The sequence below is a fragment of the Aulonocara stuartgranti genome, assembly GCF_965226115.1.
Source record: "Aulonocara stuartgranti genome assembly, chromosome: 7".
Taxonomy (NCBI): Eukaryota; Metazoa; Chordata; class Actinopteri; order Cichliformes; family Cichlidae; genus Aulonocara; species Aulonocara stuartgranti.
Genome location: NC_138945.1, coordinates 64729438 through 64751847, shown reverse-complemented (window position 1 = coordinate 64751847; position 22410 = coordinate 64729438). Strand labels below are relative to the sequence as shown.

Sequence of the window (22410 nt, the reverse complement as noted above, 5' to 3'; positions counted from 1 at the left end):
TTCTCAACATTTCCACTCTGCCACCTCAGCTTTGTTTGTCTCAGTCATTCCACACACGCAGGGCGGTGATCACATTTTTGTTTACTCAAGTGGGGAGAAGGCAGACTGTTGTAATATTCTGTATCCAATATCTCTGTCAGTTCAAATCTAAAGTTAAGTATGCTTGAATGATGAAGATGTGTTGTAGGAAAGTCCTGAAATGCCAAATGCTGCACATTTAACCTGTTAGATTTTTCACACAAAAATCTAATCGTCTAAATTTCCAGCCAAATAACAAAAGACCATAACAATTAATGTTTTTCTTTTTTTAAAAATATGGAAATTGTTAACAGTGGGATGAAATCAATATTTAGGCTTTCTTAATGCTTAAAAACAAGCTGCTTTGAGCGACAAATTACTGGATGTAGCATAACATGGTTGATTTAATGTTCTACATTAGTGTTCACAGGCTTAGTGGTTAGAACTGACCTTTCAAAACATGAAGGTCCTGAGATTGATCACCATCCATTGCCGATCCTTTCTATATATAGTTTGCATGTGGGTTTTTTTCTTGTTTGTTTTGTTTTTTCTGTCTCCTGCGTGACTTTCCTTTTATCAGCGAAATTAATTTTTTCAAAGTGCTCTTCAACAAAACCTTGCTAGAGAAGTAGAGTTGGTCCCCTGGTGCCAAACTCATCCTAGTTATTAGGACGGGTTAAATGCATCAAATGAATTTCTCTGCAGGGATCAATAAAACTTAATTTAACTTAGAGTAGGCTTCAATGTTACACAATGTTTGCCTGGAGTCATTTCATCAAAGAATAGTTATACAATCAGGAGCTGACCTTGCAGTAATTAAAGAACAAATAAAATCCAAATTGGTTGTCAGATAGAATAAATTTAAGGAGAGCTGATAATGGCATCTGCATTGACTACTGTAGAACACCATTCAGAGAAAATAGCACCCGACAGTCTTGTTTAATAAACAAAATAAGACCTAAGTTAATGAGAACAATACTCAGTAAATGTGATGTATATTTATTGTGCTTCTCGTGATTTGAAGAGAGGCCAGAGTATTGGTGACGCGTGGAGCCCTATAAGAACTGCCTACTCGGTATGAAACAGCATAATATGAGCAGAAATGATGCACCACTATGTGCACGCAGTTCAGTTACAGTGCCATTATAAATCTAAGTGGCTGAGGTTCTTGCACATTGGCAAATAAAACAGAAACTGTTTACAAGGCTAAACATAATTAAGGCATGTGTAAAACTATCGAAGTAAAGAGTTTGAAGTATTACTATAAAACATTAGCAAAGACTTGAGGATATGATTAGTACTCCGGCTGTTTGTGTCAGTGAATAGCTGAGAGCTCCTGCCAGCATCGTAAGTGTTCGTTATTGTGGGATTGATGGGGAGACAGAAAGAGGGCAGGTGACAGACGAGAGACGAGAAAACAAAGTGGATGGACGATCTGTGAGAAGTGTTCATCTGTTGATTTCCCCTGAAGTGTTTCAAAGGACAAACCTCCTGACTATAACATGATGCAGTTCTTCTCCAGTTATGTGCATAGCCTTGCTTTTTACTGTCCTTTGTGTCATATGTGGGATTTATATCCGTGACAAACTGGTTAAATGAGGTCTCGTACAGTAAATTGCATTTTTATTTATGGCTGTACAACACTATTTTTTTTTCTTCTTCTTCTTCCTTTTTTTGGTCTCTCAGTATAATTCAATTAAATACTGGGCAGGATGAACAGAAGTGTAGTCTGCCCTCATTACACTATGTTAATTTAATTCCTCATGTGACGGGACTATCAAGTGACTGTTTGGACAAAGGGAGGAACTTGTAGCAGGTTGACCCAATTACTTCTCATTAAATGCTTTACAAACCACAAGCTGTGGCACTGTCCATTCAGTATGCATATGAGATCACCCAGGGGTCCAGTACAGAGTGAACTGCAAGCAGCATTTTATTTTGTCCCAGAAAACGAGTTTTGCAGCTTGTAAAAGTTGTTTTGAACTCTGCTTGTTGTTCTCTTTTACTGTTCCTCACTGCTGGAACGAAGAATTAAAGGAGCTCCATGCTGATATGAGGAGGGTAGCAGGTCAGGGACTTTGTAACTCAGTTTTGTGAAGATGATTCCAACAAATTCAGTGTTGATTAATTTAAACAGTGCTCTCATTCAGCATTTGTACTGTTGGAGGTTTAAGAAAAATTGTTTGTTTTTTTTGGTTGCAAGTTTGCTTCTTAGTTTTATCGTAGAGGACAGGGAAGTACATAAAAACTGCTTTGCCTGAAGCTAAAGGAATTATGCAATACCTGAAAGTTGGCTCATAGATGTAAACAAAATCTCTTATTTCATGTGTCCACTACTGTGCAAAAGTCTGAAGCCACCCTTCATTTCTTTATATTTACCTTTGAAGGAGCCATGGAAACATGCTGCCAATGCACTAAAAGCATACTTGGAAAGTGTTCCACTGTGTCTTTTTCTATTAGTAATAAATCAGCCATCTAAGAGCCTGAACTTAACATTAATGAACCAGCACGGGATCATTTTGACAGAAAATGGAGCAAAAGGAAGCTGCTATCCAAAGAAAAGCTTTGGAATATCCTTCAAGAAGTCTGGAGAACCTTTCCTGAAGACAACTTAAAAGAAATGACAGTAAAGCTTGAAGAATAAAGGTGTCAAATATTGACTTTCAAGTCTGTTAGAGTTGCACAAACTCTGTTTTTACCTTATGCACACTATTTCCATTTATGTTTGCACATTTCAATAAATTGCTACATCTTTTTCCCTTTGGCTTGAGACTTTTGCACAGCAGTACATATAGCTTTGCAGTAGCTGTGCTTTAATTTGCTTGTGTTTTTTGCTGTCTAGATTTCCTGTAAACCAGAATGCACTGACCATGTAGATATCTAGCCAGCAACATTGATCAGGCATAAGTGTTTTTAAAGTGAACAGTGTGTAACAGCGCAGGCTCAAAACTTGCATGGAACTCTAACCTTACTGCTTATTTTCCCTGGAGCATTTGCATTTTCTCCTGTTTGTTCATTGATGAAGTCACGTAGCTCTAACACTTCTTTCAGTTATTGTACTGACTATCAGTCGGTTCATCTTTTGGCCATGACATACCAAGCTGGTAAGAAATCAGCAGAAGTAGGAGAGTTTTATCAGGTTGAAAACAGACATTCCAGTGAAAATGGATTATTTATTGCAGAAAGTATGAGACATAATTTGGTGTTTGGAATATTATAATACAGGGAATCTGCAATCAGCTTCTGCCCTCATCTGCTCTCTGGGTTGTTTTTTGCATTACCGTTATCTATCTGACACCTTGTCATCCGTTATCTCTTGACATCTTAAGCCACGCAGCCTCCCTCTCTCTGCTGGCAGGCATCTTTGTTCCAGTCCCTCACACCTCCTGTCTCTCCAGCAGAGAGAGACAGTGTCCCCTGAGGTCCACACTTAGCCAAGCTCATAACCTGTGCTGATTTATCACACAGGTTCATTTAGGCTCAAAAACAAACTCTGCCGTTGTTATAAATAACATATAAAGAAATTAATTAAAGGAAACAAAAATCCGATGCTACTAAAATTAACCACTTTCTCTATGTTACAGCTTGAGCTAAATAGATTCCTATATATAAATATGTGTTGGCATGATTCTGATTGATTACATGCAGTGATAAGAGCAACTTTAGCCAATGCACACATTAAATGAATCCAAAAAAAAGTTAGTGTGCACATTTTTTGGGTGCAAGATAAGAACACTGTTTTGCACAAATTAGCGACTGAGGCTGGCTTATCTTTTTCTTCATTTAATTTTTGAGGTTTCTTACAGCTTATCGTTACCTTTTCGTACAGAAAAGGGTTTGGTGCTATAAAAATGCTGTTCTAAAGCTGCAGGGCATTTAATTCACCACAGCAAGTTGAAGTAGAGCAAAAGACTGTATCTAATTTGTGGTGCAGTAATATTTAATTCAAGATGCAAAGGGATAAGAAAATTGGCTCACACTGACTGCTTTTTCATGGCTTTAGTTCTTTTTTTGGAATAGAAATGCAGAGACTTGGAACTGAACAGAAGGCAAGGACAGATATGATTAGAATGCCACTGACAATAAATTCATTCTCATTTGAACTGCATATTTTGACTTTGTTTTTTTTAGGTTTTTTTATTTTAGTTTTCATTTAACAATGTGAAGAAGGACCTAGGTTATAAGATTGCAGTGGTGGAGGCTTGGCTTCCCATAGCCAGAGTTTAGATTAAATATAGAATACATATGTGTTAATATGTGGGGTCATTTTTTTTTGTCTGTACTTCTTATCCCGTTTATTATCAATAATTATGCACCCATTGCTTTTTTTACTTGTTTTATCATACTTACTACCACACAGCACACTAAACTTAACTACACTCAAGTGTTTTTGTAGCTTTTAGACCATGGGTGTCAAACATAAGGTCCAGGGGGTGAAATTTTCCTTGCTCAGTCTCTACAATTAAATTCTCTCCCCATGATTGTTCAAACTACATAAAAGGAATTTAGTAATAGATTAAATGACAGGAAAAAATAATCAATTATAAAAATGTATCTTTATTACAATGGGTCAAAACTTTTTAAAAAACCTATTTTCTGCGAATTAACAAAACCTTCATGCTTTATAATTATATTACAGTCAACATTTAAGCCCAAAGAGTTGTGCTGACATATTTCTTTTTTTTTTTTCTTTTTTTAAATACAACAGTTTCTATATTAGGTTGAAAACTGAGATATAAGGTTAAAATTGCACATATTTTTCTTATACAAAACATATCTCAGGGATTAAGCTTACTTACTGATATTGACAGAAAGGAGAATTTCACTGATCTGGACCACTTAAGATCAAAGATGTAAAATGAGTTTGACATCCCTCCTTTAGCAACAAGGTAAAGAACATTCAGCATTGTTTCACTTCACTCATTTCACCCTGCTTTATTAGGAAGGGAGAAAAAACAAAGCATTTGGCCTTTGCATTCCATCTTAAGACATTAGGACAGTTAAAACTGGGGTTGGTCCTGTAGTTTCAAAGTAAAATGCTGTTGACCCATCTTCTTCCCAGACATAGTCTGGCATTGTATCAACTTGAAATGGCTCTTGCTAGCAAAGGCTGGTAAAGTACAGTACAGTATCTCCCCCAAGCAAATCTTCCCAGTGACTGAAAACATCACCCACCAGGTTTTATGTTAGCAGCCCAACTATGCTAGATATGCAGGATTCATTGTTGAACTTTGATGGCTATTCTGAGAGGGGTTTTGGGAAGTTGAGTGTTAACTCGATGAAAGATTCTTTGTCTATTATGACTTAAAAAGATGTTCTCTGTAGCACGGGCCAAGCTAACGTAGCAACACCAGCACAGACAACAAAAGTAGCACATATTACCAGCTCCATATGCACACTGCCATATGGTGACAACACACACAGCTATAACACGTAGGCACAGGTAATACACATAGCATCTGTGGATTACCAATGCAATCTCATGTTGGCAGTGTTGGGGAGTAACGGAATACATGTACCGCCGTTATGTATTTAAAATACAAAATATGAGTAACTGTATTCCGTTACAGTTACCATTTAAAAAGGTGGTATTCAGAATACAGTTACTTTGTTGATATAAAGAGCTTACACGGCGGTATTTTCCTGTTTCATATGTTCGGCTGTGCCCTCTCTATTTTTGGTTTCCACGCCCCAAACAAAACACGCATTAAGACGCTCTAATGCCTGTGTCTCAATCTCGTGGCCCATGTCACCACTACTTGCGGCTTGCATAATGACGTGAAGAAATATTTTTAAAAGTTATTCACAAAAATAATTTAATATGAAGGCAATAGGCAGAGTGTTACATTGCCCTAAAGAATGTAGCTTCATGGGCAGTGTAGTCCGTGCTGCAGGGAGACTGCACTGCCATACCTGTTATCTGTTTGTGAGCGCGAGGGAGGGCGAAAAAGGAGAGTGGAAAAGTACAAGTTGTCACCGACCAGAAGCGGGAGATGGAAGCATGTAAATATAATAATAACCACTGCAGCCAAAAAGACTGTGCCTGATTAGGCAAGTTGTAAGTAAGCTTAAGACTCGATTGTACACTTTTTTCGTGTTTTTCTCCGAAACAATAAGTTCCTTTGGAGCAGCCTTTCAACACAAGTTGACCCAGACAACAAAGTAAAGCTAGTTTTCAGCTACGAGCCCGACATGAACCCGACGTATTAGCCAGAGATCCCTTTACTACGGTTTGGAGCCGCGGACCTGTTTTATATACGGATAGTTTTCTATACGAGATCGCTGCAAAAACTGCAGCCTTACCTAATGTCCACCTACTGTCACTCATTTTATATTAAGATTTAAAAATCTAGTTGCTATTGGTATGGCGAGTAACCTTCAGTAAAAGTAATAATTCACACAGCAATAGTACATTCATGTAGTTGTAAAAAGCATGATAATATATTAAGTAATCCAAAGTATTCAGAATACATTACTCTCATTGAGTAACGTAATGGATTACGTTAGGGCTGCTCAATTAATCGAATTTTAATCACGATTACGATCTGGGCTTTCAATGATCATTAAAAATGACTGAGCCGATTATTAGCCCCTCCCTCATTTATCCGCGACACCTTAAAGGCCGGTCCGTGAAAATATTGTCGGGCATAAACCGGTCCATGGCGCAAAAAAGGTTGGAGACCGCTGATTAAGAGGACCCGAGGGAAGCTCGGAAAGCTAAGCAGAAGTTATTTGGAGAGGAGAGTGACTGCCGTTGGTTGAAAAGAGAGGTAAAAAAAAACTTCAGTGGTGTTGCACACTATTTTATATTATTTTTTAAAGTCATTGTTAACCCTTTAAAGCCGGTCAGAGCAGCACGCTCCGTTTTGTGTAACTATTTTTAAATCCCTGTAGAACCTGAACCGTGTAAGCTAGCGCAATAATTTGTTTTGCATATGAAACCAGAGGAGTTGTACTTACATCTTATGCCATCAGCTTGTCCTCGGTCACAGTTTCCTTCCACATAAAGCTTTGCAAAAATTGCATAAAAAGCGTTTGCAGGAACAAAAACATAATATTCCAGAAACACGCTTTGCTGATCCGATCAGCTGTTCCTAACACTTCCCACAGTGAAACAGACATCAGCGCGAACTATCGCATGTCCGCCATTTCCTGCCCGAAACCGGAAGTGATGTCATTTTCGTGGAAAATGTAGTTTTTTACTTGTAGGCCTTAAAAGCCTATACTGGTCATGTTTGACTTTTCTGAATAGTTGCTGGGATGCTTAGAACTCGAATTGCACTGCTGGAAATAGTTTATTTTGATGCACCTGCTGTTTTCTTTGCAAATTTGCATCATAGGATTGTTTTTTGTTTTTCCTGCAGTATATAAAAATTGCTGCATCGCCAAAATAAAACTATGAAGACACTCAAAATAAATTTCCTGTTGTTGTAAACTATTTTTTGCAACTTTTTTGTATTTAAAGTTTTGAGGGATAAGCCTCTTAAATTTCTCCAAGTAGAAATATATATGTAAAAAAACAAAAACGATTTTCAATGTTTTTGTAGTTTATTGCACTTTTTTGCAATTAATGTAGTTACTATGGACTTAATGCATACATATTATTAAAATATGGGCTATAACAGTTGTATAGCAACTTGAAATGCTCCCACAAATGGCACTACAACATGTAAAAAAATAATATAAGCTCTGGCGGACTTGGTTCTATAGTAGGTCTTAAAGGGTTAAATAAATATCGTCAAATAATCAAGATCTCAATTTCAGTGAAAATAATCGTGATTATCATTTTTGCCATAATCGAGCAGCCCTAGATTATGTTACAAAATACATTTTGGGGCATGTATTCTGTAATCTGTAGTGGAATACATTTTAAAAGTAACCTTCCCAACACAGCTTGTTGGGCGTAGTTCTCACTTAAGTTATTTGTATTTTTTTTTTTTTTTAATAGGTCACACACAGATATCTTAAAATACATGTGCTAGTTATGATGAGTGAAAGTTCGGTGTTTACAAACAGCAGAAACTAAATGGCACAAGATTGAACAGAAGGATTTGTACATAAGGCGGTAAAACTTGAACGCTACTTAAAGAGGGCTTGAAGTGAACCTTTTTAGCGTCTCTAAAATGCTATGATTGTTTTCGTTCTTTAAAATAAATCTTCATTATCTTTGCACGTGGCTTCTCTCCTAGTCGGCCTTAATCATGTTTGAGTTATTTTGTTAGTGTGTTTGTGTTGTATGTGCTGGGGCACGTACCTTATTGAGGTGTCAATCTGCAGATGTTAATTTTCACATACTTTTTTAGATCCATTAATATGTCAGGTTAGTCTCACCGTCACCAGCAACATCCTTAATCATGCTAAAGCAGCATTGTACATGAGCTTCAAGAGGAGGAACATCAGAAAAAAGAAAGCAAGGGAGAGCGTGTCAGAACAAGTCAAAGTCAAGACTGCAGCATGTCACAGTCAATTATTGAGGTCGTCTGACAGTTGAAATAGTAAGCTAGGCCCTCTGTTTACATGCACATGTCCATATACGTTTGCATGATTGTTGATGTCCACTTTTTTTTTTTCTCTCCATCAAGGCTGGCCCAAGGCTACTTCTCACACACTGCATCCCCTGGCCTGGATCCAGCATATATGGAGCCAGCTGGCTTGATCTGTCTGCCAGGTCAAATATGGCTCCAGTGTGTGTCTTAGGACCTGCTTTCTTAGTCAGACTTATTCTGTGAAAGCAAAAACAAAAACTGCAATTGTTTTTGTATAATGTCAGTCTGGAGTTTCTGAAAAGAAATAACTGCTAGTTAGTGTTCTCTAGACACCTCGTTTCTTTGAATTATTGTGATGATTATTTTTTAAATGTATTTATTTTTTTAATCAGTCATGTTAAAAACACGTGCATGCACACACATCCACACTAAGCAACAAGAAGACAGGGTTAATTTACTTGTTGTTTTGAAAGGTAGAAGTCGGTAGAGGTTACGTTTTTCTATAGAATAATACGTCTGTGAAAAGAGTGGAAATGTGGAAAGCGATTGTTGGCCTGAGTCTGACTTTTCACACTGAATATGTTTTGGATCTGTAGTTGTTTTGATAAAACCAAAAAAGTGGTTCAATTTCAATTTACAGATAAATCTATTGGGTTAATCTTTCTTAAGTCTCTAAAGTTTGCAGCCATCCCCTTTGTAGGGACTCCTGGTCTTCTTTACTCCTTCATGACAGAAGCCTCTGTTCTAAATTGTGTTTATCATGGTTTGATGTTCTGCTAGTCTAACCTGAAGCACTGGGAACATTTGAAACTCTTTGACTAACTGGCAAATCCTAAGCCCTTCTTAGCAGGCCAGGGAAATAACTTATAATGTTTGATAGCTTTCCCGACCTTAACATAAACTGAAGTGATCGGGAAGAATAATATAAGCACATAAAATACTACCATAGGGTGCAACTGTTCACCTTGCTGCTTAAAATAGGGTAGGGACCACCCCAGTCTTTTATAGACCGAAGTGGACTTTCCCATTTAAGGTAAGATTAGATGGGAAATCTGGTTGGGAGGCATTTTCTCCATTTCAGTTCCTTAAAATATGCCAGCACCCCCACAACACTCAGAATAGAACACTAAACCACACATCCTCCCACAGTTACAAAATTAGACTGTCTCTGTTTGTTTCCTACAGTGACAGAAGACCTGCAGTAGTTCTACCTTTCTCATGTGCTGTTAAACACAATAGCTAAAATTGTTTGTTTAAAGAGTCAGTGTGTAGTTATCAGCAGTTTCTAAGGCACCCTTGTGTTTTGTATTCAGGAAGAAGTTCTAAATGTTCGTGAAGCTTTTGACCATTGACTATATATATATATATATATTTTAAACATGCTTGATTGATGCTGAAATATCCGGGTCAGCTTGTAGTTGAGGATGGAAATTACAGAGCGCTTTTAAATCTAAGCTTTGCAACATTTAAGGAGTTTTTTGTTTTCTTTAATAACTTTTTCTTCTCACTTTTGTTGAATATGCAGAATGAATTTGGACAAAATGTGACCTTATACCTCACCATCTTTCATGACAGTTTTTAAGCAGTGTTTTTTTTTTTCATGTGATGTGGCTGAGGATGAGAAATTATACATGTTCTTTTCAAATAATAGGAATATAAACTTTTTGAGCAGTCCCTAAGCAGGAGTAAAAGAAAAAAAGGTCAATGCATGTTATGTTCGGCTCATACATCTAGGTCATGTGGTCATCCAGTTGTTACAGGAAAATGACGGTTAACATGGCTGGGGGCAGTGAAGGGAGGATGGATAGAGCAATGGAAAGATGGGGGAGTGTATGGACTTAATCTGTGCCATCGTATTAAGAACAGCTGGTTTGATGCTGGCTTTCTGCATTTTGAGGCTCTGGCACATAGCAGGGCCAATGTGTGTTGAGGTGTTGGAATACAATTTAAGATTACTGGAAGTTATATGGACCAAAATAGAAGCTTTGTTTTTAATCTGAACACAGCTAAAAGAACACCATTCCACAGTGTCCTTCATCAGTGGGTCGAACCACTGTTGTATGTGTCTGTGTTGAATTTTGGCTATTTCATTTTATTAATTCCAGAAACATTTTTCCTTCTCTAATAATGTAGCTGCTAGTGTTGTTGACTGGCCACTCTTAAGTTGTGAAATTTAAGGTGTATCTCTGTGTCTGGTGACATGCAGTTCTCAGTGTAGCTGGCATAAGCTGAATCTATCCAAGAAGTATTTGCATTAACTTCTGTTTGTTCTGAGTCACAGGACACTGGAGCCTATCCCAGTTGTCATATTCAAAAGGTATGTTACATCCTGCACACGTCACCAGTCTATGTCAGGGAATGTTTACTCTTTTTTTTAACATGCCGTAAACTAGAGCTTGGACCAGTTGCAATTTTCTTGGCTAAATCTGAGTTCCAGTTTTTTTCCAAAGTGTGACCTACCAATACAGGGTTTTTGCCAGTTCTGGTTTTCTTTCTAAGAATGACAACTGAGTAACTTCCTTAATTGAAGAATAACGTGTTCATAGTAAAAGAAGTTAAACTTTACAATTTCTCTCAAACTGCAAGTAAGTTACAGGATCTCTTGTCACTTAAAAAACAAAGCGTGTGGCTACTGGAAAACCGAGCAGATAATTTCTGAAAATGCATTGTGTGAGCACATTGAGACTTCTATGTGCGATTCATGGTTGTTATATCAGTCGAGCAAATGAATAACATACAGGTTAGAACATGTATATGTCTTCCACTCCCCTGCCTTCCCAGGCGTGATTACTAAAAACAAACAGGCCTCATGTGCTTTCATCTCAACAAGGTAACTGTGGGTCAGACTCTTCTGTTGTTGTTGTTTTCTTTTAATCTGTCCTTCTCTTAGTTTAAGGTTAATGTACGACACTGGAATATGTGTCATTGACTGGCCTGGTGCTGTTACCTTACTCTTATCTTTTCCACAAGATGTTGATATTAGTGTGTAAATATTAGTCTAGCACCTGTGTAGCATTTGTGATAACTGAACCTCATGTTAGCCTTGCCTGGCAAACTTTGCGTTGTGTGCGGTGAGTGTTAAGAGGTGAGTTGCGTGCTGTGTTCAAGTATAATGAAGGTCAGTCAAGGGTTAGAACTGGCTAAGCGTGAAGAAAACCCTTTGCCTTTGTATTCTCATGGGTTCTGATCCTGTGACATTTTGTCTGTTGTCTCTGAAATACTGTATCAGTGTGTGTTGCTCACACTGATACAGTACTAATGCCACTGATTTGTGGCATTAGTACTTCTGAAGGGCAAGGGGAAGCTGGCCTGCATGTCAATCAGAGCTTAGCATTTTGTGCTGAAATGCAGCAAGTGCACATCAACCAGACTAATGGATTTTTTTCTTCCTTTCATTTTTTTCAGTTACATTTGGGAGGGTGTTTATTTGGTCTTTGTGTTTTGTACTTGTATTTTTTTGTAAGTATACCAACCTATTGACTAAAGAGGAAGAAAAAAGTGAAATGAGAATAGAGAAGTGGACTAGGGAAGTGCACCAGCAGTGGGTAAGCTTACTGTAAAATAAAACGAGCATTCGGTGTAAATGGCAAATGCGTGCGTGTGTCTATGTGTACGCACAAAAAAAACCCCAAAAGAAAAACAAAAAAAACCCCCTTGCATTCTCTCTTTCCACTGAGAAGGCAGTGGGCAGATCTACCCAATGCACTTGTTTGTTTGTTGTTATTTTTTATAGGGAATTTAGTAATAATTCCCTTCAATGTTTTTAAAATTGTTATTGAAAGAAGTTTTGATATGTGTTCTGTAAACTTTTGTCATCGTGCCAGAAGTAACTTGAGAACCCCAGTGCATATCAGTGATTATTAGTATTGTATAAATTCCCTTTGAAGAATACTCCAACCTCACTAGCCTCGTTCCAACTGCTTCTCAGAACAACTATAAACGCTTTGATTCCTGCTGTGTTCAGATAGAGTGTCTTAAAGGGGTCTGAGAGGTCATATGCTGGCCCTTACTGGAACCTTCTAAAGAATGAATACGGTCAGTGTTTTGGTTTGATACTTTTGTGTCTTTTTATACAAGTGAATGAAAAGAATGCTTTTCCTAACTTATTTGGGTGTTTTGTGTAAAATCACAGTGCCTCAGCGCTAGTGCTGGAGTTGCTTGTTGGAGAGGAGCCTTTTATCTCTCCTTTGGCACTACATCATGTGCAGATGTAATCCTCCCTTCAGTTTGCAGCAGCAAGGCAGGCGCGCATGCAGTCACGTATGCGTAGCCCCTCTCTCTCTCTCTCTCTCTCTCTCGCTCTCTCTCTCTCTCTCTCTCTCTCTCCTTTTTTTTTTAACTTGCTTCATTGAAGAAACACACATTAGCACTACTGTTTCATATATGCCTCACTGACAGGGTGACATGAACAAACACATTAAACATGCAAGGATGCCACACCCATGCTCCGTCTGCTCTGCCACTGTCCTCATACTCAAGTCTTTTTCCTAACTAATCCTTCCCTGCAACAGTGAGAGCTAGCTGCGATTGGTTTGTCCTGTCAGTATTCATGTCTGCCTACATATTAGTCTGACTCGGGGGATGTACTGTAAGTGGTATTAATACTGTGTGTGTGTCCATCACCATGCAGCATGGCAGGCCATTGTGTTTTGCTGTTGTGTAATGCTCAAGCTTCAAGCTCTTTTCCATGCAGTCTGCACCCCACTCAGGGTTCAGCGGTGTACTACATATGCACGCATGCACTGCAGCAAAACATTAGCTATTTATAGCTCTGACCCACAAGGACAAAAAAAGCTTCTTGTTGAATTGATCTTCTTCTGTGTCATGTCTTGCTCATTCATACCTGCTTTTTTTGAAAGAGCGATGATGCAAAGGTGGGGGAAAAAGTGAGTAGAAGAGATTGAATGATTAGAAAGCAGCAGGGAGTCAAGAGGTTGAAGGAATGAGTCAGTGGTGCAGAATAGGCAATAGAGGGAAGTAGGGAGTGGTTTGACGAGCACGCGGATGTGAATGCTTTTGTATTTTTAATATGTGCGAGAATGCACTTGTAGCGGGAGGTCCTCAAGTAGTTCTCCAGCACTTAATCTAATTTCCAGTTTTACTCATTTCTATAGATTCAGGTGAATCGGTGGAGTCTGTAATACCTATATGTACATTTTCTCCTGCTGCACCTGCATGTGTCTAATCACAGTGGAATAACGTGGGAGAGTTAAAGATGAATCAGTCTGTGAAAACATTCTTTGAATGAATTTTATATAATCTGTTGTTCTTCAGTGTTGTAATTGGAGGCTTGTAGGCGAGACCGCTATGTAGGTGGGGAGTCTACTGTATGTGTTTGCATACTGAGAGAAAATGAATGGGATTATATTGATCTGAGTGGGACAGAGTGTAGCTGCTCAGACAGACCCAGGTGGTTCCGCTCTGCCTGTTTTACAGTCCGCTCTGATTTGCTACGATCAGCTCGACATCTATTTGGTTGAGTAAAACGATCTTTCTGGAAACTGCTGTGACCCTCAGCAGCCGTTAATAACGTGCTAAGAATAGTTTGCAACTTGTCAATCGTTTCTGAGCTCAGTGGTGGCGAAAACAGGGCATGCATACAGCATGTGTACACCCGTATAGATTCGTGTGTGTGTGTGTGTGTGTGTGTGTGTGTGTGTGTGTGTGTGTGTGTGTGTGTGTGCTTTTTTTTTCTTTTCTTTATGTGGGCTTGGTGGTCTGTAAGTATGACTCATCCACTGCTATAAATTAACAACAGCACAACAACGACTTGAAGCTACAGAGCTAAAGCTTGATCTTGTACACATGTGCAGTTGCTGCATTTGTCCCTTTTTGTGGGTGGAAATGTGCAACTGTTTAGAAGATAATTCTTTGTGAATATCTAGGGAAGGACTGATGAAGCTGTGTTTTTGAAATGGGGAAAATAAGAATAGCGTTTGTGTGGCTGGACACAGTAGATGTCTGTGGTCAGACTAACTGAACTTTCTTGAGGCTTCCATCTGTCATTTACTCTGACAATACACAGTGTGAACTGCTTGTCACTGCCATGCACAGTGCCATTATGTGAACAGGCTTACATGTCCTCGTACAGTAGGTCTTTGTTAGTGTAGGAGACAAGTGAAAGGGTGGGGGCTCTTATGGATTGACATAGACGGAGAGAAGAAGTGAATAAATATGGAGTTTGAGAGTCAGTGAAACGGGTTGAAGATCAGATTCAAAAGAGAGGGATCTGTAAAGACAGGATATTTCACTATTGGTAAATGAAAATATTGGTTGAACTAATGCATGCAGGCTCAGAACTTGAAAGTTCCCTTTTGTTCTAGCTACAGATTTCTTTCTTTATCTTTTTCTTCCATCCTTTTTACATCTACCTTGTCTCCATTTTTTCTTTTATGCGTCTCTCCCCTGCAGAGGAGAAGCAGGCCGCCAGGATGAAGGAGGAGAATTTGTTTCATCGGAGGTATTCGCTGTGCCCCAGTGCTACCTCCCCGCCCAAAATTGATCCCCGCACCCTCACCAGGAACCTCTCTTATGGAGGAGACAACGACTTCTACAACCTCAGCCCAGGTACAAGGTCAAGATGTCACAAGTGACAAAACGTGATATTTTGTGAAATAGTGGATTCCAGTGTCTGGGAAAGTATGGCGCACTGTGGTGAAACATACTTATGCCATATTAATCAGCAAACCTCAGCTGCTCTTTCTTAACTGCTTTGTGCACTGCCATGCTTTAATTGTTTGTCAGCAAGTTTTTTTCATTTATATGTGACTGTGTATTGTGGGTTCCCACCAGGCAGTGAGACAGACAGGAACGGTCTCTCCATGCTGAGTAATGAACTTAGTCCTGTCTTATCACCAGGCAGCAAGGTAAGAACTCAGTTCCTGATTGGGCAGGTCCTCAACAGTTGACTATTAATGTCTCATTGGGTGAGAGCACACTGTTGCCTTTTGTGATGACTAGTTCTCTCTGATTGCTCATTGTAGTAGCAGAATGAGACATCTGTGAGAATTTTATCATAGGGAAATCCAGCAGCTGTTTAGGCTTATTTTCAGGGGGTGGTTAACAAATGGGTCACTAAAAAATATAGAAGGAAGGGAAAATTTTACATTGTGTTTAAACAGCACCAACACAACAAGAATAAATATAAAACTGTGGGATTTGAAATCTCAGGCCAGTGGTGGGAACTGTGTCCTTAGGACCACAAGCCATGTATTTGACTCCCAGACCTATTTTGCCCCGGTGCTGTTTATGTTGTATTAGTGCTAACTATCCTATCTGTCTCCGCCCTTATAAATATGAATTAGGAGTGGTAAATAAACATTTCCAGTGGCAGTGGGTAATAGTCCTGTCTCGTCTCCTCTCCTCATGTCGCTTTGCCTCGTCTTGCAAGATTGCCTATTTATATGTGCAATAATTCACATGCACAGCTGCGTCTCCCAACCTGAAGTCACCCCAAAATACTGAGAATAGCCTTCCCCTCGCATGTTGTCATTTACCCTGGATTGTCGTCGTGTACCACATTTGAAAAATGGCTTTCTCTTTGGATGTTACAGAATGCCTGTGTGGGCTCGATGATAATATTGGGTTAGTGCATATAGAACAAGTGGTTAAGTAACTGCACATCACAGTGAAATTGCAAATTACTTACCACTGTGATTCTAATGTCTGTTTACTTCAGTTCACCCCTTGTTGTTTAACCAAGGAAGTTAGTGGGTGTGTGGTCAAAGCGCCACAAATGACTGCCTGCCAAGTTTCCTTGCTGACTGAAAGGGCCACCCACCCCTCTTTACAAACCTTTGAAAACAGTAAAATATTGGGCCGTTCCCAACTAAAACAAATAAGGTTATTTAAACTTTTATTAACCACAGATTTATTTAAACTAAAATCCCTCCCAACAGGATTATTTGTCCATCATTTAACTCTGTCTTTCCTTTCTGTCTTAACTCCCGCCTCCAGTCTGAGTCCAGGATGTTTAATGGTGTTGAGAAGGACTGCCCCTCCCCCACCGAGAAGCTGGCCCGGAAGGAGTCGCTCAAGGTAGAGGTCACATCCTTGCTTGAGATGGTCAGCAGCTGTGTTGACTCATGTGCATGCTCATTTTAAACATTGCAGTATTCAAATATTTAAATGTTTACCTTTGATGTTAAGTCTTTGAATGTTGAATGCTAGAGTTAGTTTGACTCTGCTTCCACCCAGTGTTAAAACTTTGATATCAGTCCTTTGTTCAGTTCTGATCTTTCATTATTGTTTGCTTTTGTTTTTATAATGTTCTAAAGGTCCAAAAGCAGAATTATAGGCAAGAGAAGAAGCGAGCAGCTAAAGAACTGTCCACTGCACTTAAGGACCCCAGCGTCATCATCATGTCCAACTGGTTAAAGGTGTGACACTATTGCAGTAACAGCCAGGATAATAATAACCTTGATGTTAAACTGATGTCATTACATATTGACTTCCCAGTTTCCCTCTTACTTTTCAATGCTCTTAATATTTAATATGCTGCAGTTGTGAATTAACATATTTCATTTTCTTTACTTTATTTAGTTGTACTCTAAATTGCTTCCACTCTCATCCCTTATGCTTCTTTAGATCCGTGGCTCTTTAAAAAGTTGGACCAGATTGTGGTGTGCCTTGAAGCCTGGGGTTCTTCTGATCTATAAGACCCCCAAAACAGATCACTGGGTGGGTACCATCCTGCTCAGTGCATGCAAGCTGATCGAGAGACCCTCCAAGAAGGACGGCTTTTGCTTCAAGCTGTACCACCCACTGGATAAATCAATCTGGGCTGTCAAGGTCAGACATATTTGTAGGTTTATTCTGTCCAATTAAAATTATGTAATCAAAAACAGTTAGATTTTAATTGACAAGTTCACTCAGCATTAGGACAATTTAATATTTTATGTATTTAGACAGTTAAATCTGATTTTATTTTTGTTTGTGTAGTAATAATTTTATTTGATTTTACTTTGTGTGGGGAAAAAAATCTGTCTTGGGTGACACCTAGTGGTTGTATTAAAAAGAAACTGGCTGTCTTCTATTTTCCTCACCGTAAATGTTATTTCTAAATGATAATTATCTCGTTTAGTGCTGCATAATTCTCATGGCCCTTGGGAGAGCCATTTGTTTCAATTGGTGCAACATGAATACACAACATGAAGCATGAGTCAGTATTTGATCCATATCCTCAGGGTCCCAAAGGAGAGAACGTTGGCTCCATCACGCAGCCTCTACCCAGTAACTACCTGATCTTCAGAGCTGCATCTGAGTCTGATGGTGAGGCATCTGAAGGTGCAGCTTCTTGCATGTTTGATGAAACTATATATATGCAACCAAACTGATCAACCCTTCTTCCCCTTAAAAAAAAAAAAAATCTGCTCTCCAGGTCGGTGTTGGATGGATGCCCTGGAGCTGGCTCTGAGCTGCTCCAGCCTCTACAAGCTGACGGCCAAAGCTGGGAAAGAAGGAGATATCAGCACGACTTCAGAGTCCTCCCATATACTGAACCTGCTGCAGTCCACGGCACTCACTGATACAGAGCTGCTGCAGTAAGTCATAAACTCACACAGCTAGATCCACGGACATATGACTGATTTCAGTCTTTCTTTTATAATTTGTTGTTATTGGATCACCGATGATTCCTGTATTCACGCTTTGCATAATTTCCTTAGGCATTAATAAAGTATTCTGATCCTGATTCTGATTGTTGACCATTTGCCCCATTTTGTTTTTCATATCACTGTCAGAAATTCCCATGGTACTCTCACTTATGTGATAAAACAGCTAAAGCCCAAGAACGTCAAATCCAGATTTTATTTATTTATTTTATTTATTCTCTATACATTTTTAACTAGGAGATTTCAAACTGTCTGTTCTTTAAATTATCGTAGTTTTGTAATGCAACTAGGGAAAAAAGTCACTTTTAGTGCACTTGTATGTAATCAACCTTATTTAAAAACTCTGCTAGGCTTATAAGAAACCATAGATTCATCACGATTCACACAACATTATACCAAATACAAATACCCCTGGGTATGCTTGGCTGAACTGAGGGCAGGATCTCACCTTACAGATAAGAGTTTTGCTGGACTAGGACCTGGGGCAAAATAGTGCTCTGTTTAGTTTAGTGTTTAGTTTTTGAATCAAACTGTTTAATGAGCTGCATTTTTCAGACATGGTTTTCAGAGCTACTTGCAGGCAGTGAAGAGACTGGAAATATTGGACTGAGGCAGAGTGAGGCAGATATTATGCATCATCACATGGATGATAAAATGCTGGTTGATGTGTCATTGCTTGGCTGTTTTTGACCACAACTGGGATTTGTGGTCTCCCAAGGGGCGATCGTGGCTCAAGAGTTGGGAGTTCGCCTTGTAATCGGAAGGTTGCCGGTTCGAGCCTCGGCTCGGACAGTCTCGGTCGTTGTGTCCTTGGGCAAGACACTTCACCTACCGCCTACTGGTGTTGGCCAGAAGGGCCGATGGCGCGATATGGCAGCCTCGCTTCTGTCAGTCTGCCCCAGGGCAGCTGTGGCTACAACTGTAGCTTGCCTCCACCAGTGTGTGAATGGGTGGATGACTGGGTGTGTAAAGCGCTTTGGGGTTCCTAGGGAGGACTAGTAAAAGCGCTATACAAATACAGGCCGTTTACCATTACTCTCTTTGGTTGGCTTTTTCCATGCTGTGTCACATACAGCCTCTGTGCTTTCTGGTGGTCAGCTCAGAACAGTGGATGAAGAAACATGGATTCTCTGGAGACATTATTGCTGAATCCAACGTTGGATAACTTCACAATGTTTGGGACAGTTTATTTTTAAATCATCATTGAATCATAACCAAGCAGTTTCCAGAACCAAAAAATGAAAAAATTAAATAGACTTCAACTGTTGTGTAAACTATATTTTAAAAAATAAAAATGTATTTTTGTTGGTGGCAGTCTCTGCATTTAATGTAGATTTTTCTTAGTAAGCAGTGCATTGTGCTATAGGAAAAGTGTGGGCACAACTAATAACGATAATTCTGGCTCATTACCAGCATGCACAATAGCAGGATATGATGGCATGCAGCCATCGTTAGTCCACCCTTGCGTTTTCTGTTGTGACATGTCAGAGTCTGTTGAGCATGTCCTGATTGTGCCCTTCTTTGTGACTCACGTGTTATCAGCCTTTATAAAGCTGGAAAATTGGATTCTGCAAAGTTTTGGCATTTTGCTCGAGTGAGTGGATACAGTCTGACCTTGTGAAAGTGGCTAAAAAAATGCATTTTGATGAGATCTGGGTATAATGGGGAAAAGGGAAGGATACAAATGGTAAATGACCTGTATTTGTATAGCGCTTTACTTAGTCCCTCTGACCACCACCAGTAGGCAGCGGGTGAAGTATCTTGCCCAAGGACACAACGACCGAGACTGTCTGAGTCGGGGCTCGAACCGGTAACCTTCCAATTAATGCCACTCTTTTGCACATGTCTCAACCAACTCTGTATATTTTTTATATATTTTATTTTATTGTTTACTCTATTTAATTTGTAAAATACGTACACACACACACACACACACACACACGCAGAAAAACATATTTAGTATACACATCCAGTAATGCATATACTATTATATATTGTACATATATTTATTAGTCTCAGATTTAGCCAATCTTATATTTTGCTTGTTTTACGTTATTGTATTTTTGCACAACTCTGTTGCTTGTGAAGCTCGCACACAAGAATTTCACTCACATGTACTGTACCAGTGTACCTGCACATGTGATGTGACAATAAAAGTGATTTGATTTGATTACAAGACGAACTGCTAACTCTTGAGCCACGATCGCCCCCACAATTTCCCACAATGAGGATTGTGGGAAATGCCTTCCATTTCCCATTTATGTTGTCAGAGTAACTATGATTATTAGGCATTCTGAGACTTGATCAATGTCTATGAAAAACAGTCATTGGACTTGATAGGCTTAATTTCACAGCTTACACACAATAGAGCGTAATCAGTATAAAACTTTGAGTATTTGCTGTGAAACAAAGCAGAGTTGGGGCTTTTGTATGAAGTTAATCAATAGCTGAAATCATAAGGTGCCCTGTTTGCCGCTGAAATCCTATTTGCAGTATAACTATGTGGTCCAAGTGTGTTTAATTGGTTATGTAGCCCTCATTCTGATCTTTCTGTGTATGGTTTACATCCAACATTAGAAGCCTCACTCCCCCTCACACCTCCCCTTTCTCTTACCTCCTCCCTCCGGACATCCATCCCAGCATTACCTCCTCTCCAATTCCTCTCCCATCCAATCACAAAAGCCCAACCAGTCACATGACTGACAGAGGAGCAGGAAGATGGAGCACAATATGAGCCATACACCACCCAGACAGAGACGGTAGCAGCACAGCCATTGCAGGCATGCACACAGACACACGTATGCACACGCATTCAGGAAGCAGGTTTGCCAGAGTCGAAGAAACAGAGCGTCACCTTTTTTTCTTTTAGGGAGTAGAGTGAAAACATTCACACACGCACACAGGAGAAGAGACAAGGACAGGCTGCATCTGTGATTGGATTTACTGGTGGTGTTTTGATCCTTGAGGAAGAGTTTGTCTGTATGTTTTAAGACTTTGAGGTAAGGAAAGCTTATTTACCTTTGGGTGTGTTTGGATTAATAAGTAACATTAACGTTAGCTGGAATGTGACTGTTCAGGTTTGGCAAACCCTGGGGCATTTTGAACCTGTAACTATCTTTGTTGTTGGACAGGCTATTTCCCTGTATGCTGTGACCACAATCCTAATACTGTATGTTCTTGTGGAAGCTTGCAGCACAATGCAGTTATTTTCCACTGTCCCAACGGTTGCTCATGTTTGTTAGGAAACAAAGCTTTGGAAATTGCTGGCATTGATTTTGCATGATGTAGGACTCTGCAGTCTCACTCCACAGACTTCCACTGTCTGAATTGTAAAATGGCTGTAGGCTGTTCCTTTTTAGCTACCAACCTCATAAATCTCTCCCTCCCGCCCCTCACTCTCACTTCTTCCTCGTTCCTTCTTTGACAGTTCACAAGCTGATGTATGACTTTCTTCTTTTTCGTTTTCCATGTTTTGTTCCCTTTTTTCTGATTAAGTGATAGCAGGTCTGAGGTCTGGGCCTTTTTATTGCCGATTGCAAAATCACACAGCTTGAAAACACTAACTCGGCACAGCATGAAGTTTAAGATGATTATTTTCTCGAGTTAATTTTTGGGTTAGTGTAAGCATTTGCTGCACAGACCATATGTGTTTGGATAGTTGTATGTTGTTTTTGTTCTGTACATGTACAAGTTCTGTGACTGAATTTAACTGTTGGGAAAATGTAATCCTTAACCCTTAAAAACCACTCAAATTAGTTATCTTGGGGGGAATTATGTAGTCGGTAATGGTGTGAAATCTTCAGTCTTAGTCACCAGCAGAATCTGTCTTTCTTGATGTGGGATTTTTGCTTGTATCTGGTTCTCAGTTAGTGAAATGGAGCAGTTAATTGAGAGTGAGGCAGATATTATGCATCATCACGTGGATAATAAAATGCTGTATAATGTGGATTTTTTTGTTTGTTTGTTTTTCTGTTTTTCCATGTGAATCCGAGCACACACAAATCTGCTGTATACCTAATTCCTCATGCTGTTGCTGCTGACGGCAATAAAAAAGTCAGCGCAGGTGTGCCATAGGACTGAGTGCTGCTGATTTACATGTTTGTAAATGATCTTGTTGGCAAAACCCCAGTGAGTCTAAAAACTCATCGTTTTACATTGTGTGCTGACAAATACTTAGTAGGCGATTGTCCAATTACTTTTGGGCCCTTAAAATTTGTGCACGCTGTTAAAATGCACGTGTTTCATTTGCAGTGGTGCTTTACTGTAATATCCATTGTTGTTTTAAAATGAATGTG

General features: G+C 39.3%; 1 protein-coding gene across 2 annotated transcripts in view; it reads left to right on the top strand.

Annotated features, from left to right (window-relative positions):
* osbpl5 (oxysterol binding protein-like 5) overlaps positions 1–22410 on the top strand; it is a 46832-nt gene that overhangs the window by 10693 nt on the left and 13729 nt on the right. For both annotated transcript variants that reach the window (XM_082539956.1, XM_082539957.1), the window contains exons 3-9: positions 14916–15071; positions 15297–15370; positions 16461–16541; positions 16781–16882; positions 17091–17294; positions 17690–17774; positions 17884–18046. In XM_082539956.1, the coding sequence (XP_082396082.1) occupies positions 14936–15071; positions 15297–15370; positions 16461–16541; positions 16781–16882; positions 17091–17294; positions 17690–17774; positions 17884–18046 (845 nt within the window). In that variant the 5' untranslated portion in view covers positions 14916–14935. The remainder of the gene's footprint in view (positions 1–14915; positions 15072–15296; positions 15371–16460; positions 16542–16780; positions 16883–17090; positions 17295–17689; positions 17775–17883; positions 18047–22410) is intronic.